General features: G+C 40.1%; 1 protein-coding gene across 2 annotated transcripts in view; it reads right to left on the bottom strand.

Annotated features, from left to right (window-relative positions):
* NPAS3 (neuronal PAS domain protein 3) overlaps positions 1–20,671 on the bottom strand; it is an 811,595-nt gene that overhangs the window by 563,033 nt on the left and 227,891 nt on the right. The window contains exons 3-4 of one of the 2 annotated variants that reach the window (XM_039538325.1): positions 2,134–2,378; positions 1,971–2,021 (exon numbers count right to left, since the gene is read on the bottom strand). In XM_039538325.1, coding sequence (XP_039394259.1) covers positions 1,971–2,021; positions 2,134–2,378 — 296 coding nt within the window. The remainder of the gene's footprint in view (positions 1–1,970; positions 2,022–2,133; positions 2,379–20,671) is intronic. The other variant, XM_039538326.1, reaches the window with a different exon arrangement.

The following is a 20,671-nucleotide window of genomic DNA, read 5'->3' on the forward strand; positions in this document are numbered from 1 at the left end:
TGAAGTAATAAAATATACATGCAATGTACAGTTGAACCTGCTTATAATGAATTCACATATAATGAAACACTATTTACTAGTACGGTAAAGTAGAGTGAAAGCTCCACATTATTTCAAGGCACTGCAATGTGTAAAATAAAATCCTACTTCGTAATAGTGAACTTCCACTTAAAAAAAAGGACTTCTAAAATTGCAGCAGTTGAGCCTCCAACTGGGTGGAGACGCAGCATTAAAATGTTTCATTCTGCTTTTTTGTAGGCAGAGGCATGGGTGAACCTGAGCCAGAGTGCTTATGTTTAAATGTTCCTGTCTGACAGTGACCCAGTGTTCAATTACATTTTTTTATTCTAAAACAAGACACTGAAAAAGGAGAGAGTATACTATGAAAACTTACACAAGATTTTTTAAATCATGACCCAGAGACCTGCAGAAATCAGACATTCTGTACCCCAGGAGAGCCTGTAATAGCATTGTATTCTGTATCACTGGAGAGAGAGCCTGTAACAGCATTATATAGGGCTGCATGTGTTATTTCAACAGGTAGATTACAGATGCAACAGACAACAATAACCCACTTACTTTACATCACTACTGTAACAGCCGTACTGTATTTAGCAGCTATCCCAGTGCATGAGAACATATACTTTTCAGAATGAGAGGATATGAGAGTAACACTTGCATATTTTTGATATCACAAGCATGATGATAACTAGTCATAATCTTATACTTTGGATGATGCCATTTCCATTCTTTCAGGAAAATATTACATGGCAGATGGTATAAATGGACATATATGAATAGGGACGAACACATGTATTGTCCCTAGATCATTAGTCTGAAAGTCAGTTGTTTTTTGCCCTCCCTGTCTACCTCCTTCCAGTGTAAAATTATGACATTTTTCATCTAATATTCTTTCTTCTAGCAAGAAGGGCAACTGAAAGCTGCCTACGTAGCCAATGCTAATACCAATACTAATACCAATACTAATAGCCAGCTGTCAAGTGCTGACCTACAAGGTCACAGATTCCTATCTATCCCTTAGAGGTGGCCACTTCTGATGCCTCCAACTACATACAGCCTTATACCTCCAACTACATACAGCCTTATATAGTCCAGTCCAGTGTTTCAAGTGTATAACTAACGACAACAGATAGAAAATGAAGGGTCGGTGATATCCTGCTCAATCCAGAATACGTCTCCTCGAAAGCATAAAAAATAATGGCCAAAATAAAACAGAATGAAATTCAGTTCTGCCAAAGGCAGACCAGAGATCTAACAACCACAATTTTAAAGGCTTTCAGTATTTCTAACTTCATTAAAAAAAATTACATTAATTATAACAGAAAGGGAGATCACACTTATCTGCCTGAGAAAAGGTAGGATTTAAAGATGACACTAAAAATGTCAGTCTTAAAAGATTAAACACATCACCCGAAACACTGTACAAGACCGATTTACATATATGGGTTCTAAAGTAAGGCTAACAGCCCATGGGCTTGGGTGCTCCAATGGGTACACAGGTCAGAAATACCCATTTTATTTCTCTAACTGCTCATTTGAATACACAGTTTAGATGCTCACATTTGAAACTAGGTCCATTTTGGCTAAATTTCTAACTACATTAGCTCAGAGGTCAAAATATTTTATGAATAAATGGCAAGAAAATAAATGAAATTCAGGTCTTCATTTTGGTGACCAACAAAATTTGAAGTGCTTGAATTTTCTATTAACCTGAATTCAATTTTTAATATACCATACAATAAATGACCACAAGCCAAAAAAATGTTACCATGCTCCACCCAAAATCATATTTTTGTACAGTATGAAAACAAACAAACACACAATAACTGCAAATCACTTTACAACAAATCATTTAATCTCCATCTCCCAGAAACCTTACTGCTATCATAGTTATACTGACAAAGTTTGTTTTTAAATAAAATATAAATAGAATAAGAGGTTTATTTCACCTTCACATGGTGTCTTTCTCATGCAGACCTCAGATTTCCACATTTGTATCCCTTTAAAGGATTTGATATGCAGGGAAAGAAGAAAGGATGATGGTAAAAAATTCAATTTAGATATTACTACAGGCTGCCACAATCCATACTAAACAATATGCTATTTTCATACCTTTTACTGATGTGTTGGGTGGAGGTCCTTCCATTCTCAAGTTCCACGGAGGATCCCCCTGATTAGCAAAGTCCCTCATTTTCAGATAGCTAATTGTAAGTCGGATAATGGATGCCTTGTCAAGCTGACTTGTAATGGCTGCAGGGAGTGGCAACAACTTTGCCAACTCATAGAATTCAAAATTTTCCTTTCCCCGGCGAGAGCGAGCAGCATCTCGGGACTTTTCCTTTCGCAAGGCTTGTAAACTGAAACAAAAACAACAAAGGAGGACATTCATCAGTATTAGTGTTCTGTCACATTTAACCCACTTGCTTTCATTGATGGGTTCCTATACAAATTACCAACATTTTCAAATGCTGACATGTACAGATATGCAATTTTCAGGATATACTTCAACAATACTGTGCTCTTTCAATATTTGAATACTAATTATGGTATTTTCCTTTCAGTAACAAGTTCAGTAACCATTCTTAATTCAGTTCTCATCCTCTAAGCCTGACCGCCCTGACCACCAATCAGTCTCACCCATTCACAGGGCAGATGGATTTGCCAGGGGTTTCACTGGATGGATTAAAAGGGCTCCTTAACCATCTTGACCAATCAGAGCCCAGATTTGTGTCAAGCTCCACCAAAGGTCATACCTCTGGCTCTAAGAAGCCCTCTTATTAAGCTTCATTATGAGAAGCTGGGGGAAGAGCAAAGGGCCACTCACATTCTCCTCCGACCATCCATGTGCTTTGGGAGATGTCTTATCCAAACAGTTGTCCCTTATCCTTGGGATATTTGTATTGCCATTTAATAATAATGATATGGCCATTTCCTTCTATTTCCAAATTAATTTGAATCTTTGAGAAGATTACTGGTCCAATGATGGGGTTGGGGGGAAGCTTCAGAGGTGATATATCTTGATTTAAGTAAGGTTTTTACCACAGCCCCACATCACATTCTCATAAGTAAACAAGTGAAATGTGGTCTAAATGTAATTACTATAAGGTGGGTTCATAACCACTTAAACACTGTACACAAAGAGTAGATATCAATGGTTCACTGTCAAACTAGAAGGACACATCTATTGGTGAACCGCAAGGATGTTTCATGGGTCCAGTATTATTTATAACATTTTCATTAATGACTTTGAAAGTGGAATGGAGAATATGCTTATAAAATCTGTGGAACTGAAAGGCGTTGCAAGCACTTTGGAGGACAGGATTAGAATTCAAAATTGATAAATTGGAGAATTGGTCTGAAATCAAAAAGATGAAATTCAGTAAAGACAAGTGCATAGTACTTTACTTATGAAAGCAAACTCAGCTGCACAAATACAAAATGGGGAATAACTGGCTAAGTGGTCATACTGCTGAAAAGGATCTGGGGGTTACAGTGGATCACAAATTGAATATGAGGTCAACAGTGTGATGCAATTGCAACAAAGGTTAATATTTGGAGGTGTATTACAGGAGCATCATCTGTAAGATACAGGTGAGGCCTCAGCAGGAGTACTGTGTCCAATTCTGGGTACCACATTTCAGGAAACATGGACAAATTGGAGAGAGTCCAGAGGAGAGCAACAAATATAATAAAAGATTTAGAAAACCTAACCTTTTTCCATTATTCCAAATATCTGACAAGCTTCAACCGTAAACATCTTGTTTTTAAAACAACATGCAAGAGAAATTTTTCCTTCTTTCCCCCTAATGGGGCATTTCCTCTGAAATTTTATTTGTTTGACGTGTAGGGTGGGCAATATTTTGTTCAGTATTTTAACCATCCAGGGGTTGAAGTGGGAGCTTTCTATTCAGGAAAAACAGGTTATTTAACATTAACAGTTGTTCTTCAAGATTCACCTTTCTGGGATATGGTGCCGCTGGTGTCAAGTTGCAGTGTGATATAATTGCCCTACTCTATATAAGGGACAGTACCCCCCAACCACTTCAGGTCCTTTTGCCTAACTGAAGAGTCCTGATACCATATTAGTTAGAACTCCAAGGCATAGGGGAAGGTAGGCAGGTAGCATGAATCCAGACGCAACTCTTGAAGAACAGAAGTTATTGGTAAGTAACGCCTTTCTTCTTCGAGGGCCTTTGTGTATTTTCATTGTGGGAGATTAGTCCTTCCCTACCAGGATGGAGGGCAAGGAGTTCTTAGCTAAATAAGGATTGGCCCTCCTAAACTGGGCATTGGAGCATGATGATAACTCCAAGAAGCAGTGTCTGGTGAAAGTGTGCATAGAACTCAAAGTTGCTGCTTTGCATATTCTCCTGGGGGAACCTGCCTAAGGCATACCATTGACGCTACAGTTGCTCTCTTGCAAAGAGTCTCTAAACCAGCAGGTACTGGTTTCCTAGCTGAAACGTAGCAATATTCCATACATCTCCTAATTCAGTGATGAAGTCTCTCTTTGGTAATAGATTCTCCATATGTTACAAATAATTTACTGGATTTTCTAAAGGTCTTTTCTAGGTAACAGAACACCCTCTTTACAGTGAGGTTATGGTGACAGAACCTGGGTGTAAGCAGAGTCAGGATGAGCCCCACCCTGACATCTGGTGGTAAATTATGGGGAGTGCGGAAAGAAGTTTCAGTTATTTGCATTGGCACTCCCACCCCACTTAGCATACCGCAAAGCAGCATGGGATGATTATTTTCACAGCTGTGGGACCCCCAATTTCGTTGTTATTGGGGCAGGAGCAATGAAATGTTGTCACCCTGATTGGGTAAATGGGGAACTACAAAATTGTCTTGTGATGGGGGGTTTCATTGTCAGCAGGATAGCGCTTGCTAGACGGGGGACATGGGTTCCAAAACCCATTGGAGAGAGAGAGGCTGGGGACAGGTATCTGTACTTGGTGGTGCAGGCTCCTTGTGTGAGCCGGAAGCACCAGTTCCACCTATGCTTCTCTCCACTGTGGAATGTCAGAGTTAATTTTTGATTCCCTTAAGAATCTAGATGCAGGTTACTGAGCTGAATTCACTGGTACTGGGGCTCCCCTACTATGAGCTGAAATCACTGAAGAGCTGGACTTGCTGAGCTGAGAGCACTGTGCTAATGAGTGGAGCTGAAATCACTGAAAAGCTGGACTTGCTGAGCTGAGAGCACTGTGCTAATGAGTGGGGGAGCCTGAAGCAATACTGGCAGAGCAGAGTGGAGCAGTTTGTGCAGCCACTGGGTGAGTGGAGCTGAGCAGCTCGTGAGGACGGCTGGAGCGGATCACAGGACAGCTGGTGGACCAGAGCAGCTGGCAGAGTGGAGCAGCCCACAGAGTAAGCGGAGCTGAGCTGTTTGCGGGGACGACTAGTGGAAGCAGAACCCCACGAAGAGGCAGGGCAGTTGGCCCCGAACCACGTAAGGTGCCCCTTTCTACCTAGGCTGGGGAGGGGGACCTCTGCAAAGAGACTCTTGAACTCTGGGGCTGCCTGACCCGGGACTGAGACTTTTGAATTGTGGGACTTTTGGGACTGTGGGTGATTTGGGGCGTTGCTGGACTCAAGGGCCCAGAGAGAAGGACACGGCCCAAGTTGCTGGGGTGGGTCTTTGCTCACGGTTTGACCTATGAACTCTAGTTGAGGTATTTTCCAAATTTAATGCTTGTTGTTGTTTATCTTATGTAATTAAACCTTTTCTGCTACACCAAGAGTCTGTGCTTGCGAGAGGGGTCACCGGGTGGGGGCTCGAGCTGGTTTGCATTACGTTGTGGGGAAGGGACCCCTAGGTATTGAACCTGGCCCTTGCTGCTATCGTTTCAGCCTGGCAGAGGGGTTACATGGGGAAGAACCAAGGAAGGAAAACATATTGAGATAGGTGAAAATTTGAGACCACCTGGAAGCTGGGATGGGGACTCACGGTGACTTTGTCCTTGTGGATCACAGCGGCAATCAAAGCACTAAACTCACTGACCCTCTGACCAGATGTAATTGTTATGAGGAATGCTATTTTTATTACTAAATGTTTGAGAGCAAGAGAGTCTTGTGCCAGAGGCTCACAAGAAATGCCCATTAGCTTCATTAGAACAAGATTTGAGTTCCAAGAAGGTATCATTAGTATATGGCTGTAATATCTCATACAAGGTATCACATGAAAGGTCATGATTAGGGCCCTACTAAATTCATGGCCATGAAAAACACATCATGGACTGTGAACTCTGGTCTCCCACCATAGAATCTGGTTTTCTGTGTGCTTTTACCTATAAGGATTTCATGGGGGGAGTCCAGCATTTCTCAAATTGAGAGTACTCACCCAAAAGAGAGTTGGGGGGGTCACAAGGTTATTTTAGGGGTTACTGCCTAAAGGATGGCATTCCCATCCTTACTTCTGTGCTAATTTCAGAGCTGGAGAGTGGTGGCTGTTGGCCGGGTGCCCAGCTCTGAAGGCAGTGCCCTGCCAGCAGCAGCACAGAAGTAAGGGTGGCAATACCATACCATTCCACCCTTACTTCTGCGCTACTACTGGTGGTGGCACTGCCTTCAAAGCTGGGCTCCCGGCCAGCAGCCACTGCTCTCCAGCTGCTCAGTCTGAAGGCAGCACCGCATCCAGCAGAAGTACAGAAGTAAGAATAGCAGTATCGCAACCCTCTTCCCCCCACCCCGCCAACTCCTTTTGGGGTTAAGACCCCTACAATTACAGTACTGTGAAATTTCAGATTTAAAAAGCTGAAATCATGAACTTTATGATTTTTAAAATCCTATGTCCATGAAATTGACCAAAATGGACTGTGAATTTGGTAGGGCACTAGTAATGATCTGCTAAAACTCATTGTTCTGTCAAAATATGTGCATCATCATTGTATATAGAATTATGATATTCTGCTAAGAGAACCTTCTAAGAGCCACTTTTCTTGCACTGGTGTCCAAGTAGGGTGACCAGACAGCAAATGTGAAAAATCAGGATGGGGGTGGGGGGTAATAGGAGCCTATATAAGGGAAAAGACCCAAAAATCGGGACTGTCCCTATAAAATCAGGACATCTGGTCACCTTATGTCCAAGGCCTCCTATGCTGTTCTTAGAGAGTACCTAGCAAGCATACAACCCTTGGTGCCAAATGCCATGGTTGCTTCCTTCCATTCCTCAGGCAAGGAATCTAAGATGGGGCTCATGGCATCCAACAGGGCATAACTGAAATAGGACTCAGCAGCTTGATATTGGCAGTTGAAGGCCTAATGAGCCAGATGAGTAGGCTCTGATGCCATAATCATCCAAGTTACACCCTTTCCTGTCAGAAGGGACAGAATAAGATGTCTTGTTGTACTTAACAACCATGTGCAAATACCACCATGAAGCTTACTGAACGATTGGTGGAAGTGCTGAGGTCTGTGCCAGAGTTGATCTCACAGAAGGCAGTGTTGGGGCCACAGCAGCAAAATGTGTCTTGCATCAGAGGACCTAGGCAGGGAGGCTAGGCTCAATACCTTCAGCCAGCCCATTGGAGTATCAGGCTGTGGGCACTGAGAAGCCAGATGAGCCTGGAGCCTAATATGCAAGGAGTGAAGTTATAGCAAACCATACACTGAGTTACTGAGTGGTCTTGCCAGACACAGAAGACACAGGCGTCAGTCTGCTGTGCAACAGAAGGACTGGAAGCACATCTCTTGAAGCCCTTATGGACTTGGGATCCTCAGCACAAAAATACCCCTAGGCAAGGCCTATGTATGCTAAACTATCCTATATATACTATACATACTAACTACAAGAAAATAACAATAATAACCTAGGCTAAGGGAAGATCTAGCCTGAGGACATTAACTGTATGTATACACTACAACATAAGACCTGGGTTTGAGTTCAGGCTCAAGCCTGAACTCTGTTCCATCTACACACAAATCCCACTAACCCGGGGTTCCCACTAACTCAGGCCCCAGGACCTCATGGGAGGGAAAGGTCTGAGCCTCAGCCAAGCCAGGACCCAGGGTTCAAGTCCCATTGCTTTGCTGTGTAGACACAGTCACACTGGACTTGTGCACTGGGATTCTGCCAAAAGTATTTCACAAGCCCATGGGCTGACTTTCTTTGTCCTCAGGACAATCAAGTTTTCCCACATTTCACCAACAACAAAGGGCTAGAGTGGCCACAAATCTGGGATATGAGTGGTTAGACCCACATAAAACAGTGTAGATGCTGGAGCCCCAGGTTGGGACCCAGGGTTCAACAATTCCTAACATGGGGTTACAATTGAGAGTAGATGCTCAAGCCCTAGGTTGACAACCCCAGGATCTGCCATCTCGAGTTCTACTAACCCCGGGCTTACATTACAATGTACCCACAAACCCTATAGTGAATTCCATTCACTCTCTGCAAATGGTTGGAGTTTGGAAGGGTGCACTCCCTTATACGAGTGGGGCATAAAACATGGTAGATGCAGAATACATGATGGTGTGCTGTGGTATCAAAGTTTTATTGACACTCATTTGGGATAACCTGAATAACTCACTCATGACTTCAATATTCTTGTGCTCATTCCGGTCTGACACTGATACACCCTTTTTACCACACCCAACATGTATTCTATGCATCTTTTACTTTTATAGTCTGCAAAAATGAAGAGCTTCACACTCTGTGATTATGCAGACTACCATGGCATTTTTTTTAAAAGGTTACTAAATAAACATATATGCTGACCGACATTAATAATTCCTTAGATTATTAATGGTCTGTTTATTTTCTGCATTTGTCTCTGTTTTGACAAGATAATCAATTAAGTAAGTTTCAGTTTCAATTTTTAGTGCTGCAAGTCTGTATTTCAAAAAGAATCGGTGAATATGTATATTTACGCACAACTGTTCCTATTTGTATTTTGAAAATACAATCTTGGAGCCCTTGTTATTTGTCTCTGGTTTCATATGGGTGTGCTTGTTTGGGTTTTTTTAATTTGGACACATTTTTACATTGTCCCTTTAAACCCGATTCTCAATACAATTCAAGAATTCCCTCAGTGAGATTCTTTTGAAATGTCAGTTTTCACAACTCTGACCCTGCATAATTACACCAGCACTACAGGTCCCATAGTCTTTTAAAGTGACAGCACTGAATTTGTAATAAATAGTGATTGGTTTGGAGGGCTACAGCAATAAAATAAAGCTCTAGGGACAGAAAGGTTGTTGAAACTATGATCTAATGGCTGAAGCCAATGGCAATGACACTGTGTGTACTTTAGTCTATTGCCCATTTTCATTAACTAGTACCAAAAAATGTAGCAAATTCTCACAAGGTGTGCAAATTAGTTTTTGTAATGCTACTGAAATCCTGTGTTTTCACCAGTGGTGCTGGAATATTTAATAGTTGGGGTACTGAAAGTAGCTTTTACTTTTTACCTCATCCCCCCCATGCCCCTGTCCACACCCCCTCCATCCCCCAGAGCTGGGGCCAGGAGCAGGGCCATGTCTCCAGGAGGAGGCTGACCCAGGCAGGTGTAAGGGGGCTGAGGCCAGGACCACAGCTGGGGGCGGGGATGGGGCCAGGAGCGCAGTCCCAGGCACGGGGCCAGCAGCCAGGACCCCACATGCGGAGCCAGGAGTGGAGCCTCAGACACGGGGGCCGGCGGCCAGGACCCTGGGAGCAGAGTCATGGGATCCGGGCCCCAGGAATGGAGCCCTGGGAGCTGGGGGTCAGGGGCCCAGGAGCAGAGCCCTGGGTGTGGGGCCCCAAGAGTGGGGCCAGCGGCCAGGGCCCCGCATAAAACCTGGGGGTGCTGCAGCACCCCTCACACCCATAGTTCCTGTGCCTATGGTTTTCACAAGAAGGCCTGCAAACACGGCAAGACGCCAGAATTCTTTGCAGCACTGTACAGTGACAGCAGTGATCATCATCATACACACAAATTCAACTTGTGAATTTCTTAAGCCTCTAATAGAAATAAGGATTTCATTTAGTAGCGGCAAAACCAGACCCAGTACAATAATATTTAATACCTAATAATGTCTAACCATTTTATATGTAATCATTAAATACCGATAATTAAAACATTTCTGTAGTCTTTTTCATCCAAAAAATCTCAAAGTGCACTATAAACATTCTTCAGTTAAGCCTCAAAGCACCTTTGTCATCAGATGGATATTATATCTCCTTTACAAAGGTTGTGTGAATTGTGCAAGATCACACAGTGAGTTATTGGGAGATAATGGACTAGAGCCCAGGAGTCCTAACTCCCAGTCCTATGCACTAACTCTAACCACTAAATAACACAGACTTTCAATTATCTGCATTTTTTTCTGTACATTTTCTAGGGTGGCCAAGATAACACCTCTAATTGTTAAATAGGTAACTAGGTTAGAACTAGTATGATGTATGGAAATACAGTGCACTCCTTTTATAAGAGTCACATCCATCCCGGATATTTTGATTCTTATAAGCAGTTGATTCGTACAAGCAGAGTATTTTAGTTAGTATAGGAATGATTTTGTCCCAGTGGTTTTGATCACTATATGCAGTTGATTCTTATATCAACGATTCTTATAAATGGAGTGCACTGTAAATATAGACTGCTACTTACACAACTTACTAAATGTACAGTAGTTTTTTAATTATACATGGTAAATACTAGAAATACACAAAAAGAACAGGAGTACTTGTGGCACCTTAGAAACTAACAAATTTATTTGAACATAAGCATATTCTTTCAAGCCTACCGAGGAAAAGGGGTGTAAGGACTTGGGGGGAGGAATTAGTCTTAAATCTGCACAGGAAAGGGCGGGTTAGGGACTTGGGAAATATTTGGGGAAAGGCAGAGTTCCAAGTGGCTCTCCCCTAAGATTTGGAACACGCTTGGTGGTGGCAGCTTACTGTTAACCTAAGCTGGTAAATAAGCTTAGGGGGTCTTTCATGCAGGTCCCCACATCTGTACCCTAAAGGTCGGAGTGGGGAGGGAACCTTGACATGGTTATGCTCAAATAAATTTGTTAGTCTCTAAGGTGCCACAAGTACTCCTGTTCTTTTTGTGGATACAGACTAACACGGCTGCTACTCTGAAACTAGAAATACACTTTCTCACCTTGTATTCAACTTACTATCACTAACCTACAGTGCGCCACATCACTGTATTACTCTTTTTTAGTTAAACCTATGCAACTGAATACATAGATGGGTCAATTTTAGCTGATTTGGAGGGGGGGGGGAGAGGGAATGAGAGAGAGAAGCGAGAGAGAGATTTCAAACATTCTGACCTAACATAGCACTCTCTCATCAGTCCCTCTTTTAGCCACATTTCTGACTGGGATAATTTTGGCTGGTGTGTTCAGGGGGACAAAGACAACCTAGGTGGGGGTTAAAGATGGTTCACATCAGTGGGTGAGCACAGCAGCTGGCTATTAATGTTTGAGTGGGGTATTATAATAATCTGTTGTCTATCACCACCAATGCTATGGCATAAAAATGCCCCCCTCTAAAACTTCATTGATGATCCTGGTGCATCAGTGACCTGTGACAAATTAAACTAGAAGACAGAAACTGGAACAGCACTGAATCCAACAGTCTGCAACAGAGGATTTCTTGTGCTTTTATGCCACTATTATTGTATCTGAACTTTTTGGCCAATACTTTGACACAGTGGCTTCTGAAAGGGTATATTCAGTGCACTCCAATAACTGATTAATGCTACAACGGGGGAATTAAGAATGCATATAGAAAAAAGAAATGGGCTACTGATAGAGAAAAAAAAATGGGAAAAAAGTAATGGTCCATGAACTGGTCCCTTTCACATTTCAAACATTCTTATTGAACCTCCAACAAGGAAGCTGCTTGTGGGAGAGGAAGTGGTGATGACACACTTCTATCTCTCCCTCTGTGGCAGAACGTATTGTCCCTGACCTTAGCAGGAGGTCAGTTAGCCAGGGGTGAACAGCCACGACAACTGACCTTAAAAATATTGGTTCTTCCAATGTGGTGAACATCTATGGTTACATATGTCCATAGGTATGGGCAAAGATCTGCCTTTTCCCCTTGAGCTTGTGTCAAGAATTCTACCCACCTGGCCCCAAGAGACAGAGTGGAAAAAGGTAATCTTGTGGTCAAAGCACAATACTGGGAGTTAAGAGATACTCACTCTAATTTCGGGTTTGCAACATTTGCGTGTGTCCTTGGTAAATCACTTAAGCAGTCCCTGTTTCAGTTTCCTCATTTGTAAAATGGGAATAATAATTAAGGCTAAGATTTTATTACAGATATTTTTAGTAAAAGTCACGGACAGGTCACGGGTAATAAAGAAAAATTCACAGAAGCCCATGACCTGTCCCTGACTTTTACTAAAAAATATCAGTGAGAAAAATACGGAGGTCCCCACACCACCCACAGCAGCTGGGCAGCTGCTCCGGCTCGGAGCTCTGGCGGTGGAGCTTGGAGCTCCAGGATCCCCCACCGCCCACGGGGGCTCGGCATTCTGAGGGGCCCCCACCGCCCACAACTCCTGGCCGCTGCGGGCTGAAGTCACGGAGGACTCTGGAAGTCATGGGTCACTTTATACTTATAAATTACTTATACAAGTCATCACCTTAATAATACTTATAAATTTGCTAATTAATGTTTGTAAAATTATCTTGAGAACCTTGAAGGGGAAGTTCTACATATGTACAAAGTAATATACTAATTATTAAGAAAAGTTTATTGAACATCAGAGGACACAAAGGTGATTGTGAGTCACCCTGGTTATTCACCAAAACCTTATTTTTAGTGCACTTCAGGCAATTACCATGATCATAGGTACCAAATGGATGCTATAATCAGAACTGCTTGACAATACAACTTCAACAAGACCTTGGATGGTGGGCACAGAACCACCATATGGTCATGTATTGTGACGGGAAAGGTTCCAGGTCCATCACACATTTGTGAACATTGTAAAGGCAGAAAGACAGGGGCATTCAACTTGCACCATTACTGATGGTGGGAGGAGACAGCAATGCTGATGCTAAGATTCTCCATGTTTTTTGTTTTGTTTTTTACATTATTCTAATGGCAGTTCTAAAGTACTTGTGAAATAATAGAGGGGGTTTTTCAGTATAACAGTTACAAATGAGTAGAGGAAAATGAAACAAAATATACTGTGGTCCTATAGGATGTTAATCTTAATTGAAATCATGCCTGGTTTTGCAAAACTGTAAATTAAATACAAATAGCCTACCAAAATCAATACCTAAGCCATCTTCAAGTTTTGTTCATTTCTAGCTTTGATACTATTATCAATGGCTCCTTTGGATTGTGTTTATTATTCTGACTTAACTTCTGGTATTTTTCCCCTTTCAGCTTTTCTTTTATCCCAGTTATTATTTTTCTTGGTAAAACTGCATACCGTGTCACATCTACAGATACTTCCCTTGTTCTACAGGTGGTATCCCAACTCAGAATTTAAAAGCTTCTTGGATTACTAAACTAATGATTTTATTACATAGAAGAGAACAATATTTATTTTATTTTTTTAAGTACATATGAGAAGTCAGCTAAGCAGATTTGTATGGATTTCCCTAATTGTTTGCTTAGAAGATCCTAGCATTGCACAGTTCTACTATTTATCAATCTGGCATGCAGCTTCAAAGGAGGAAGGCAAACCTGTATTAAAAATTCAACCATCAAAAATTCATCAAAGGACTCCAAGATTTTAATTCATGAACCTTTGAACACCCTCAGTACTTGGTCAGATCTCTGGTCATAGTTATCAGTGGAGTCCATAGTTACTACAATATCTACAAAGAGTCCTGTGGCACCTTATAGACTAACAGAAGTATTGGAGCATAAGTTTTTGTGGGTGAATACCCACTTCGTCAGACGCATCAATATCTACACTTGCTCTGACATGTGCTGCATGAGGAGACTTTCGGGTGAAAGTGCAACATATAATCCACTGAGCCACAATGCCTTTCCAAACAGTTCTTCTCATCAGACAAGATATATCTGACATCGGACTAAGTTCAAAGTCAATCAAATCAAGCCCTGTGCATGAACAAACACTTTTCAGGGGCATTCATTTTTCCATGCCATAAAATCAGTGCTCTTACAAGGCAAAAGTTAGCCAAAAAATGTAAACAAAACTATTATCTGGTATTATCATGAATATCATAGTCCACAAATTGAAGCCCTTTAATGCTGTCCAAGAAAAAGTAATGACTGCAGAAACCTTCTTTAATGTGTGAAGAAAGCTACACAGTATATGCTGCAAGTTAAAGCTGGAACCTTCAAGTTCAAGGTAAGAACTCTGCTGCTTAACTAATGCACTGTTCATAGCTGTCATCATTAATTTATGTTAGCCTCTGTAAACATCAAGAGTATAATAGGCCAATTTCACAACTAAATATAGATGCACATTTTGCCCTTATATAAATGGCAGATTGCTGCTGTAGATCATCACTGCAGCAACACGTCAGTAAAGATGCACTGTTTGATGGTCTGATGCTCACACAATATATAAAACCAGTTGTAATGGTTGTTTGGAAGCAAAGTGTAACATAGCAGCAAAATTTCATTTGTTCCACAAACTCAGGATATATTAAGCTTCGCTGACAAAGACTGTTTGATGTGCTAAATCAGTTTGACCTTCATTTTTGCTTTATATTTCTCATTTAACACATGAAATGACCACTTTTTTTCCTCTATACAAGAAAATATCATAGAACTGGAATACCATTAAAATGTCGCCTTTCCTTATATGTAGCAAAAAATAAGTTTTAGGTATTTCAACTATTTTTGTAAATGAGATGTTATAAGTTGTTAAAAATAATGCACATATTAACCCACATTTTTGATAATTACATCTAGGTTTTGTATTTGTTTGACATCAAAATGTTACAGAAGTGTATCAAGTAAATGCATGGTCTCTCCCTCAGTAAAGGTGTTTAAATCTTATTAAATTGTTTTATCACCAATAAGCATCTTTGTCGCAGTGCTTTAAATGACAGGCTTTACTTTCAAAGTGAGTTATTAGAACAGTAATAATAGGAAGCTATCAGGTTTTTTAGGATGTCTAACCAATGTCCTACACAATTTTTTAAACTATTGTACACTTTAATTCAAACAGCAATTAAATATGCTGGTATAACACCAAATCTTTTAATTGTACCATTCAGCTCAGACCCAAATTCCAGAACTGAATTGTAGTGTTGTGATCTTTTTTTGAACCATGCAATTGGCAGTGTCAGGATAATAGAGAAACTACAGTTTTATCAAGCAATTTTGCAGCACCAAACAAACAGCACTTTACCTTGGAGCAACTTGTACATTTCACACCTTAAATTTCTATTTACCAAATCAGCTAATCACTTCACAATTGAACTTCTCAGAACAAAAAATTATCAATTAAAGTGGTTGAAACTCCTGCAAATTATCATTTAGGAATGAAGTAATTGCTTTCATCAGGGCAGAAAAGCCCGCCAGAACAGAAATGTCAGTTTAGATTAGTGTTCTCACTCCTGAAGCTATGGATGACACAGCTGATATAAGACTAAATGCCAAGACCAATCAATTGCTTTTGTGGCTCTGTTCTGAGCTGCTGTAAAAGGGGCCATTTTCTAGGATCTACTCTTCATTATAGTAAATGCTATCTCCTTGGTAACATAATTCCATTTCTCATAAATTCTGTCTGAGAGCATTGTCCTAACAATGGATGTTTGTGGAAAAGAATGCTGTTGGTTTAATGCACAGAATTAAGTGTGAATGGCTGTCAAAGTACTATAGTTTACTTGTTCTTAAACATAAATTGAAGCCTTCTACATTAAAAAAAGAATACTTAGGCGGCAATGAATGTTCTGAACAAGCATAATATATTGTATTTGGAGGTGTTGGGCTGCTGATTTAGAGTTGTGACTTTTTTTTGTATACATATGTTCTATCTATAATGGGCACACTGGTCTTTAACAGAAATCTGTCAGTTTAAGAGAGAGTAGATAAACACTCCACTTATTTTCACAGCAGTGTAGTTTGGAAATGTGAAACTGCTGAAGAAAACACGGTCTCATTATCCTATGACATGCTATTTGTTAGCAGATTCATCTGTATATAAAAGCCTTCTTTGAACTGAGCCCTTTCTGGAAAATATCTGTATTTCAATTTGTATTGTTCATCTTCCTAAAATACTAAAAATCTGAGTTATGGGCTCCAATTAAAAGGCTATCTGAGAAGCTAATTTGGTGGAACAGCAGCAATTTCCTGCACTGATCTCTTCGTGACTGAAGTTTGGAAACAAATTTAGCATTACAGGTCTTAGTCCAAAACAGGATGAAAAGTATTCTCCTGTCAATGAGCATAGGCAATTCCAATTAACAATAACAAGAGCTATGTGCCAAGAGAATATACTGCTAAACATATAAAGAAGTCATTGATTCAGTATTAAGAGGAAGAGTTCAACTTTACTATAGTACTGACTGGGGCAACCAATGAAGTACCATAGGCATGCTATTGCCAACTTTTGCAAATACAACATGTTTTGCCTACTACTACTTCTACAGCTGACATGGAAGAGGCCTATGATGATATGAAAGCTGAGTGCTCAAATCCTCATGATGAGCGGGGGGTTGGGGGGTGGATGGAATGGCAAGGCAGAAAAAAATATGAATATTTCACCATTAGTATAGGTACCCTGCCACCTGTGCAAGCTCCAAAAATGTCAGAGTTTGATTTAATAAACTTATCCTTCCAGAAACCAAGCTTCATTCTCAAAGACCTAATAGTAGCATTTATGGGAGACTGGAAGCCTGAGTGCACTATTAATTAATTCTAAAGCCTTGCAGCTGTAGGTCACCAAGTTTGAATCCTGTCCAATTCAGAAGGGACAAAATTCCTCTTCCCACATCTGACAGAAATTTGGTGGCCCCTTTATTAGATGAGTTCAGCAAGTCCTACATCACAAACTCACCACCATGCTTTACACTAGATTGCAAGTTTTTTAGGGCAGGGAATGTCTCTTACTATGTGTTTGTACAGTGCCTAGCACTATGGGGTCCTGTGGTTGAGTCCTTTAGTGAGAGCTCTTTTGGAAGGGGCTAGAATTACCTGACTCATTGTAAATTCGTAAGAGGTGGCAATACTATAATTGTCAGACACACATTGGGGATGGTCAGTGGAGTTAAAAAAAAATCAAAAGACCAAAAACTCCCAAGAATTAGTCTTTAAATAATCTCATGATTCTTAAGCCAAATTCATGATTTTGGGAGGATCTAAACTCATGATTTGTGAACTTTTAGAGCTGCCAATGATGTAGGTATTGGGACTTGAGAAGAAACAATAACAGATGTTGCACAGGGTAATGCTTTGAACTGACCCCTCATCTGTAGTTGTGCCTTAGTCCAGTGCTAGCATGAATTACATAGGCTAACTGTCCTTATCCAGGTTTCAGAGTAGCAGCCGTGTTAGTCTGTATCCGCAAAAAAAACAGGAGTACTTGTAGCACCTTAAAGACTAACAAATTTATTTAAGCGTGAATTTAATGCATCCGAAGAAGTGAGCTGTAGCTCACGAAAGCTCATGCTTAAATAAATTTGTTAGTCTTTAAGGTGCCACAAGTACTCCTGTTTTTTTTGTCCTTATCCACTTCACCCTACCTTCCCACTGAGAAAATTATGCTTAGGTTAACCCTCCTGGCCTCCCAGTGCATGTAGGAATGGATCACTTACAGTTGCAGAGGCTTCCAGACAAGTTGGGAAGAGGGAAAGCATCCCCTACATACCAGGGCAAGCAGAAGGATGCATGTGTGGCGTTTTATAGATCGGTAGTGAGCTGACTAGGCCTCTGACTACATATGTTACTTTGCACTGTCACACATGTCCTATAGGGGTGGTTCTTATTACATACCATTGCCTCTTCAGATGGAAGGGGAAAAACTGGAGAACACTGAGATAAAATAGAACTAAATAGTGTACGTCTTCAAAAATACTTGGAACAAAATTGTAGAATACTATGGAACAAATTACAGAATCAAGGCGCAACAAAATCTACAATATGTCCTTTCTCCCGCTCCTGCCCTCATCCTCATTTACTGTAAAAGTTTATATACAAAGACTAGAAACGTCAATACTAACAACTATCAATTCAATTTTGTGATTAATATTTTCTGAAGAATATTGTTTACATCGGCATGTATTGACCAAATTATTGCAGCATGGTAGTAATATTGCAGCTATGGTTGATGGAAATTCCATCTCCAATTTCACTCCAATATAATTTTTTCAAGAAATAACTTTTAGGGCCAAAATTTTTCATGCTGGGTCTCAGACCAGAAATGATTTTTTTGCCTGTGAAAAGTTTGATACAAATTCACAGAGCCATTTTTTAGTTATCTGAACGTGAAAAATGCGTTCAAGGTACACATTTCAGAGACTTACAGGACTTGATATTGTTATATTTTTAACAACAATTATAGCTGTTTGCCAGAGGGGTCAGGAAGGAGGGTTCTCTCTCTCTCTATACAGCATTTCACAATTGGCCAGGCATATTATTGGACCACTGCCAGAGGCATAATAATGGAGTCAGGATATCTATGGTCTCCTCCAGTATTGCAAATATTGCTGTATTTGAGAAATTAAGAATTTTTTTGGACACTTTTTGAGTTCATCTACTGAAGATAAAAAATCTCTATTTTCAGACTTGCTATGCATATAGTCAAAAATGAGGAATATGTGCTTTATCTTGGCTGTCGACATTTAAGCCTTATTTTAAAAATCTATGTCCTTACTGTAATTGCATATTCAAATCAGGTATTTGCACATGACATATACCCAATTTATGCCCAGAACTGTGGTACAATCATTATTTTACAACTCACTGGAATAGCAGACCAAGAACAGTTTCTAAATAAAATTTTCAAAGGTTGTTTGGCCAAAAAGAGTGTGCCATAAAAAATGGGCAGTTTGTACACAAAGATTACTCATGATGTTGCAATATTTTCTGATCTAAGTAACAATATTCCTAAATCTTTCCTTAGGTCAGTTAGTATATGTCTATCAAACTTGTTTACAATGTACACCACTATGATTGGTAACTCTATTAGGACGGTATCACCTTTATTTTTTTATTTTTTTTTCAATCAGACATAAATCTGATTCTCCATTAACAACATTCACCTCCATTAAAAACATCTAACTATGAAAAGAGTAAGAAAGTGGTCTCTATCTGTCAAACTACACAATCTCTGAAATTACTGTATTTAATAAAAGAATAAAATTAACCAAATATTACCAAAAAAGTAACCCTATTGCTCTTGATTCTAAGTTGTGTGTATAATATACAAATAAAATATACATTTTCTTTAATTCATTCTGTACTTTGGTCATGAGACCTACATATTTGAAATTACTGAAACATATTTTTATAGAACTTTCTTATCAGTACAGCTATTCTTTTTTGAACCAAAACATTTATTTTAAAATGCATCCATCTGGCTGCACAGACTAAAAAAAAGTAATAAAACATACATGTTATCACCAAAGTTATAAAATATAAATAAAATCTTCCAAACTAGGACTCAGACATCAACTTGTAGAGTTCACTCAAACCATTTTCCCAGAAGGGCCAGAGTGATTTATAAGCCAACAACCACCAGGGAAGCAAATTCCAGAGGTGAAGCCCCTTCCCTGAAAACTCTTTGCCTTCAGCTTCTTCCCTGCTTTATTACAAAGCAATAACTGCCATCCTTTCCATTTATAATCCCACCCAAATAAACAGGTTGAGAGTGTGCCCACCTACATAAACTATATCAGCAACCCACCACAGGATATTTCTATGGTTCTTCTTCCTTGCATTAAGCCCATCAAAAGGGGTCTGCTCTACGAGCCTTTTCTCTCCAAAATGCTCTGTTGAATGTCATATCCTCTATCACACCCCATGCTAACATCTTCTTTTATGACATCCCACCACTACTTCTTGGGGTGACATCTCATCTTTTTCCTTCAGTCTTGATCTTTTCAACTCTTTTACCCACACAGTAGTCAGGACATGACCAAACCATCTGAGTCTGCACTCCCAATTTTTTTCATTTATGGGTGCTATCTGAGCATGTCTCTAACATGCACATTTCTCATGTGGTCTTTCTTGCTTACACCACTCATCTATCGTGCCATTTGCATTTCTGTGGAACATATTTGCTCATGCTCAGTTTGCTTATGCTTCTTTGTTGACTAATGCTCACAGCCCTACATTACAATTGGATGGACAACCATTTTATAGACTTTCCCTTATAATCTTACTGTCCCATACTGCACCACTTCTCTCTCTCTCTCTCTCTCTCTCTCTATTTGAGCCAGGCATTTATTATCCTAGCTCTAATATCATCCTCCATTTTCTGGAACACAGATTATTGAAATTTTGCATTTTCAGTACTGTCTACCCACCTAGTTTCAGGGATAATTCTTCAGTGTTCACCTTACGGAAATTACACACCATATATTCTTCTTCCTCTAGTTATTTTGAGCCCATATTTCTCCAACAAATCCCTCCATATCTTTCACCTTACTGCACAGAAAGATATCATCTGCAATCAACATGCAAGTACTTCCATCTGTATGTTCCCTCTGAGGGTATCCAGGATGAGGATGAAAAAGAAAGGTCTCAATGTTGACTCCGATGACACTAGAAGTT

The sequence above is a fragment of the Mauremys reevesii genome, linkage group 4 (assembly GCF_016161935.1).
Source record: "Mauremys reevesii isolate NIE-2019 linkage group 4, ASM1616193v1, whole genome shotgun sequence".
Lineage (NCBI taxonomy): Eukaryota > Metazoa > Chordata > Testudines > Geoemydidae > Mauremys > Mauremys reevesii.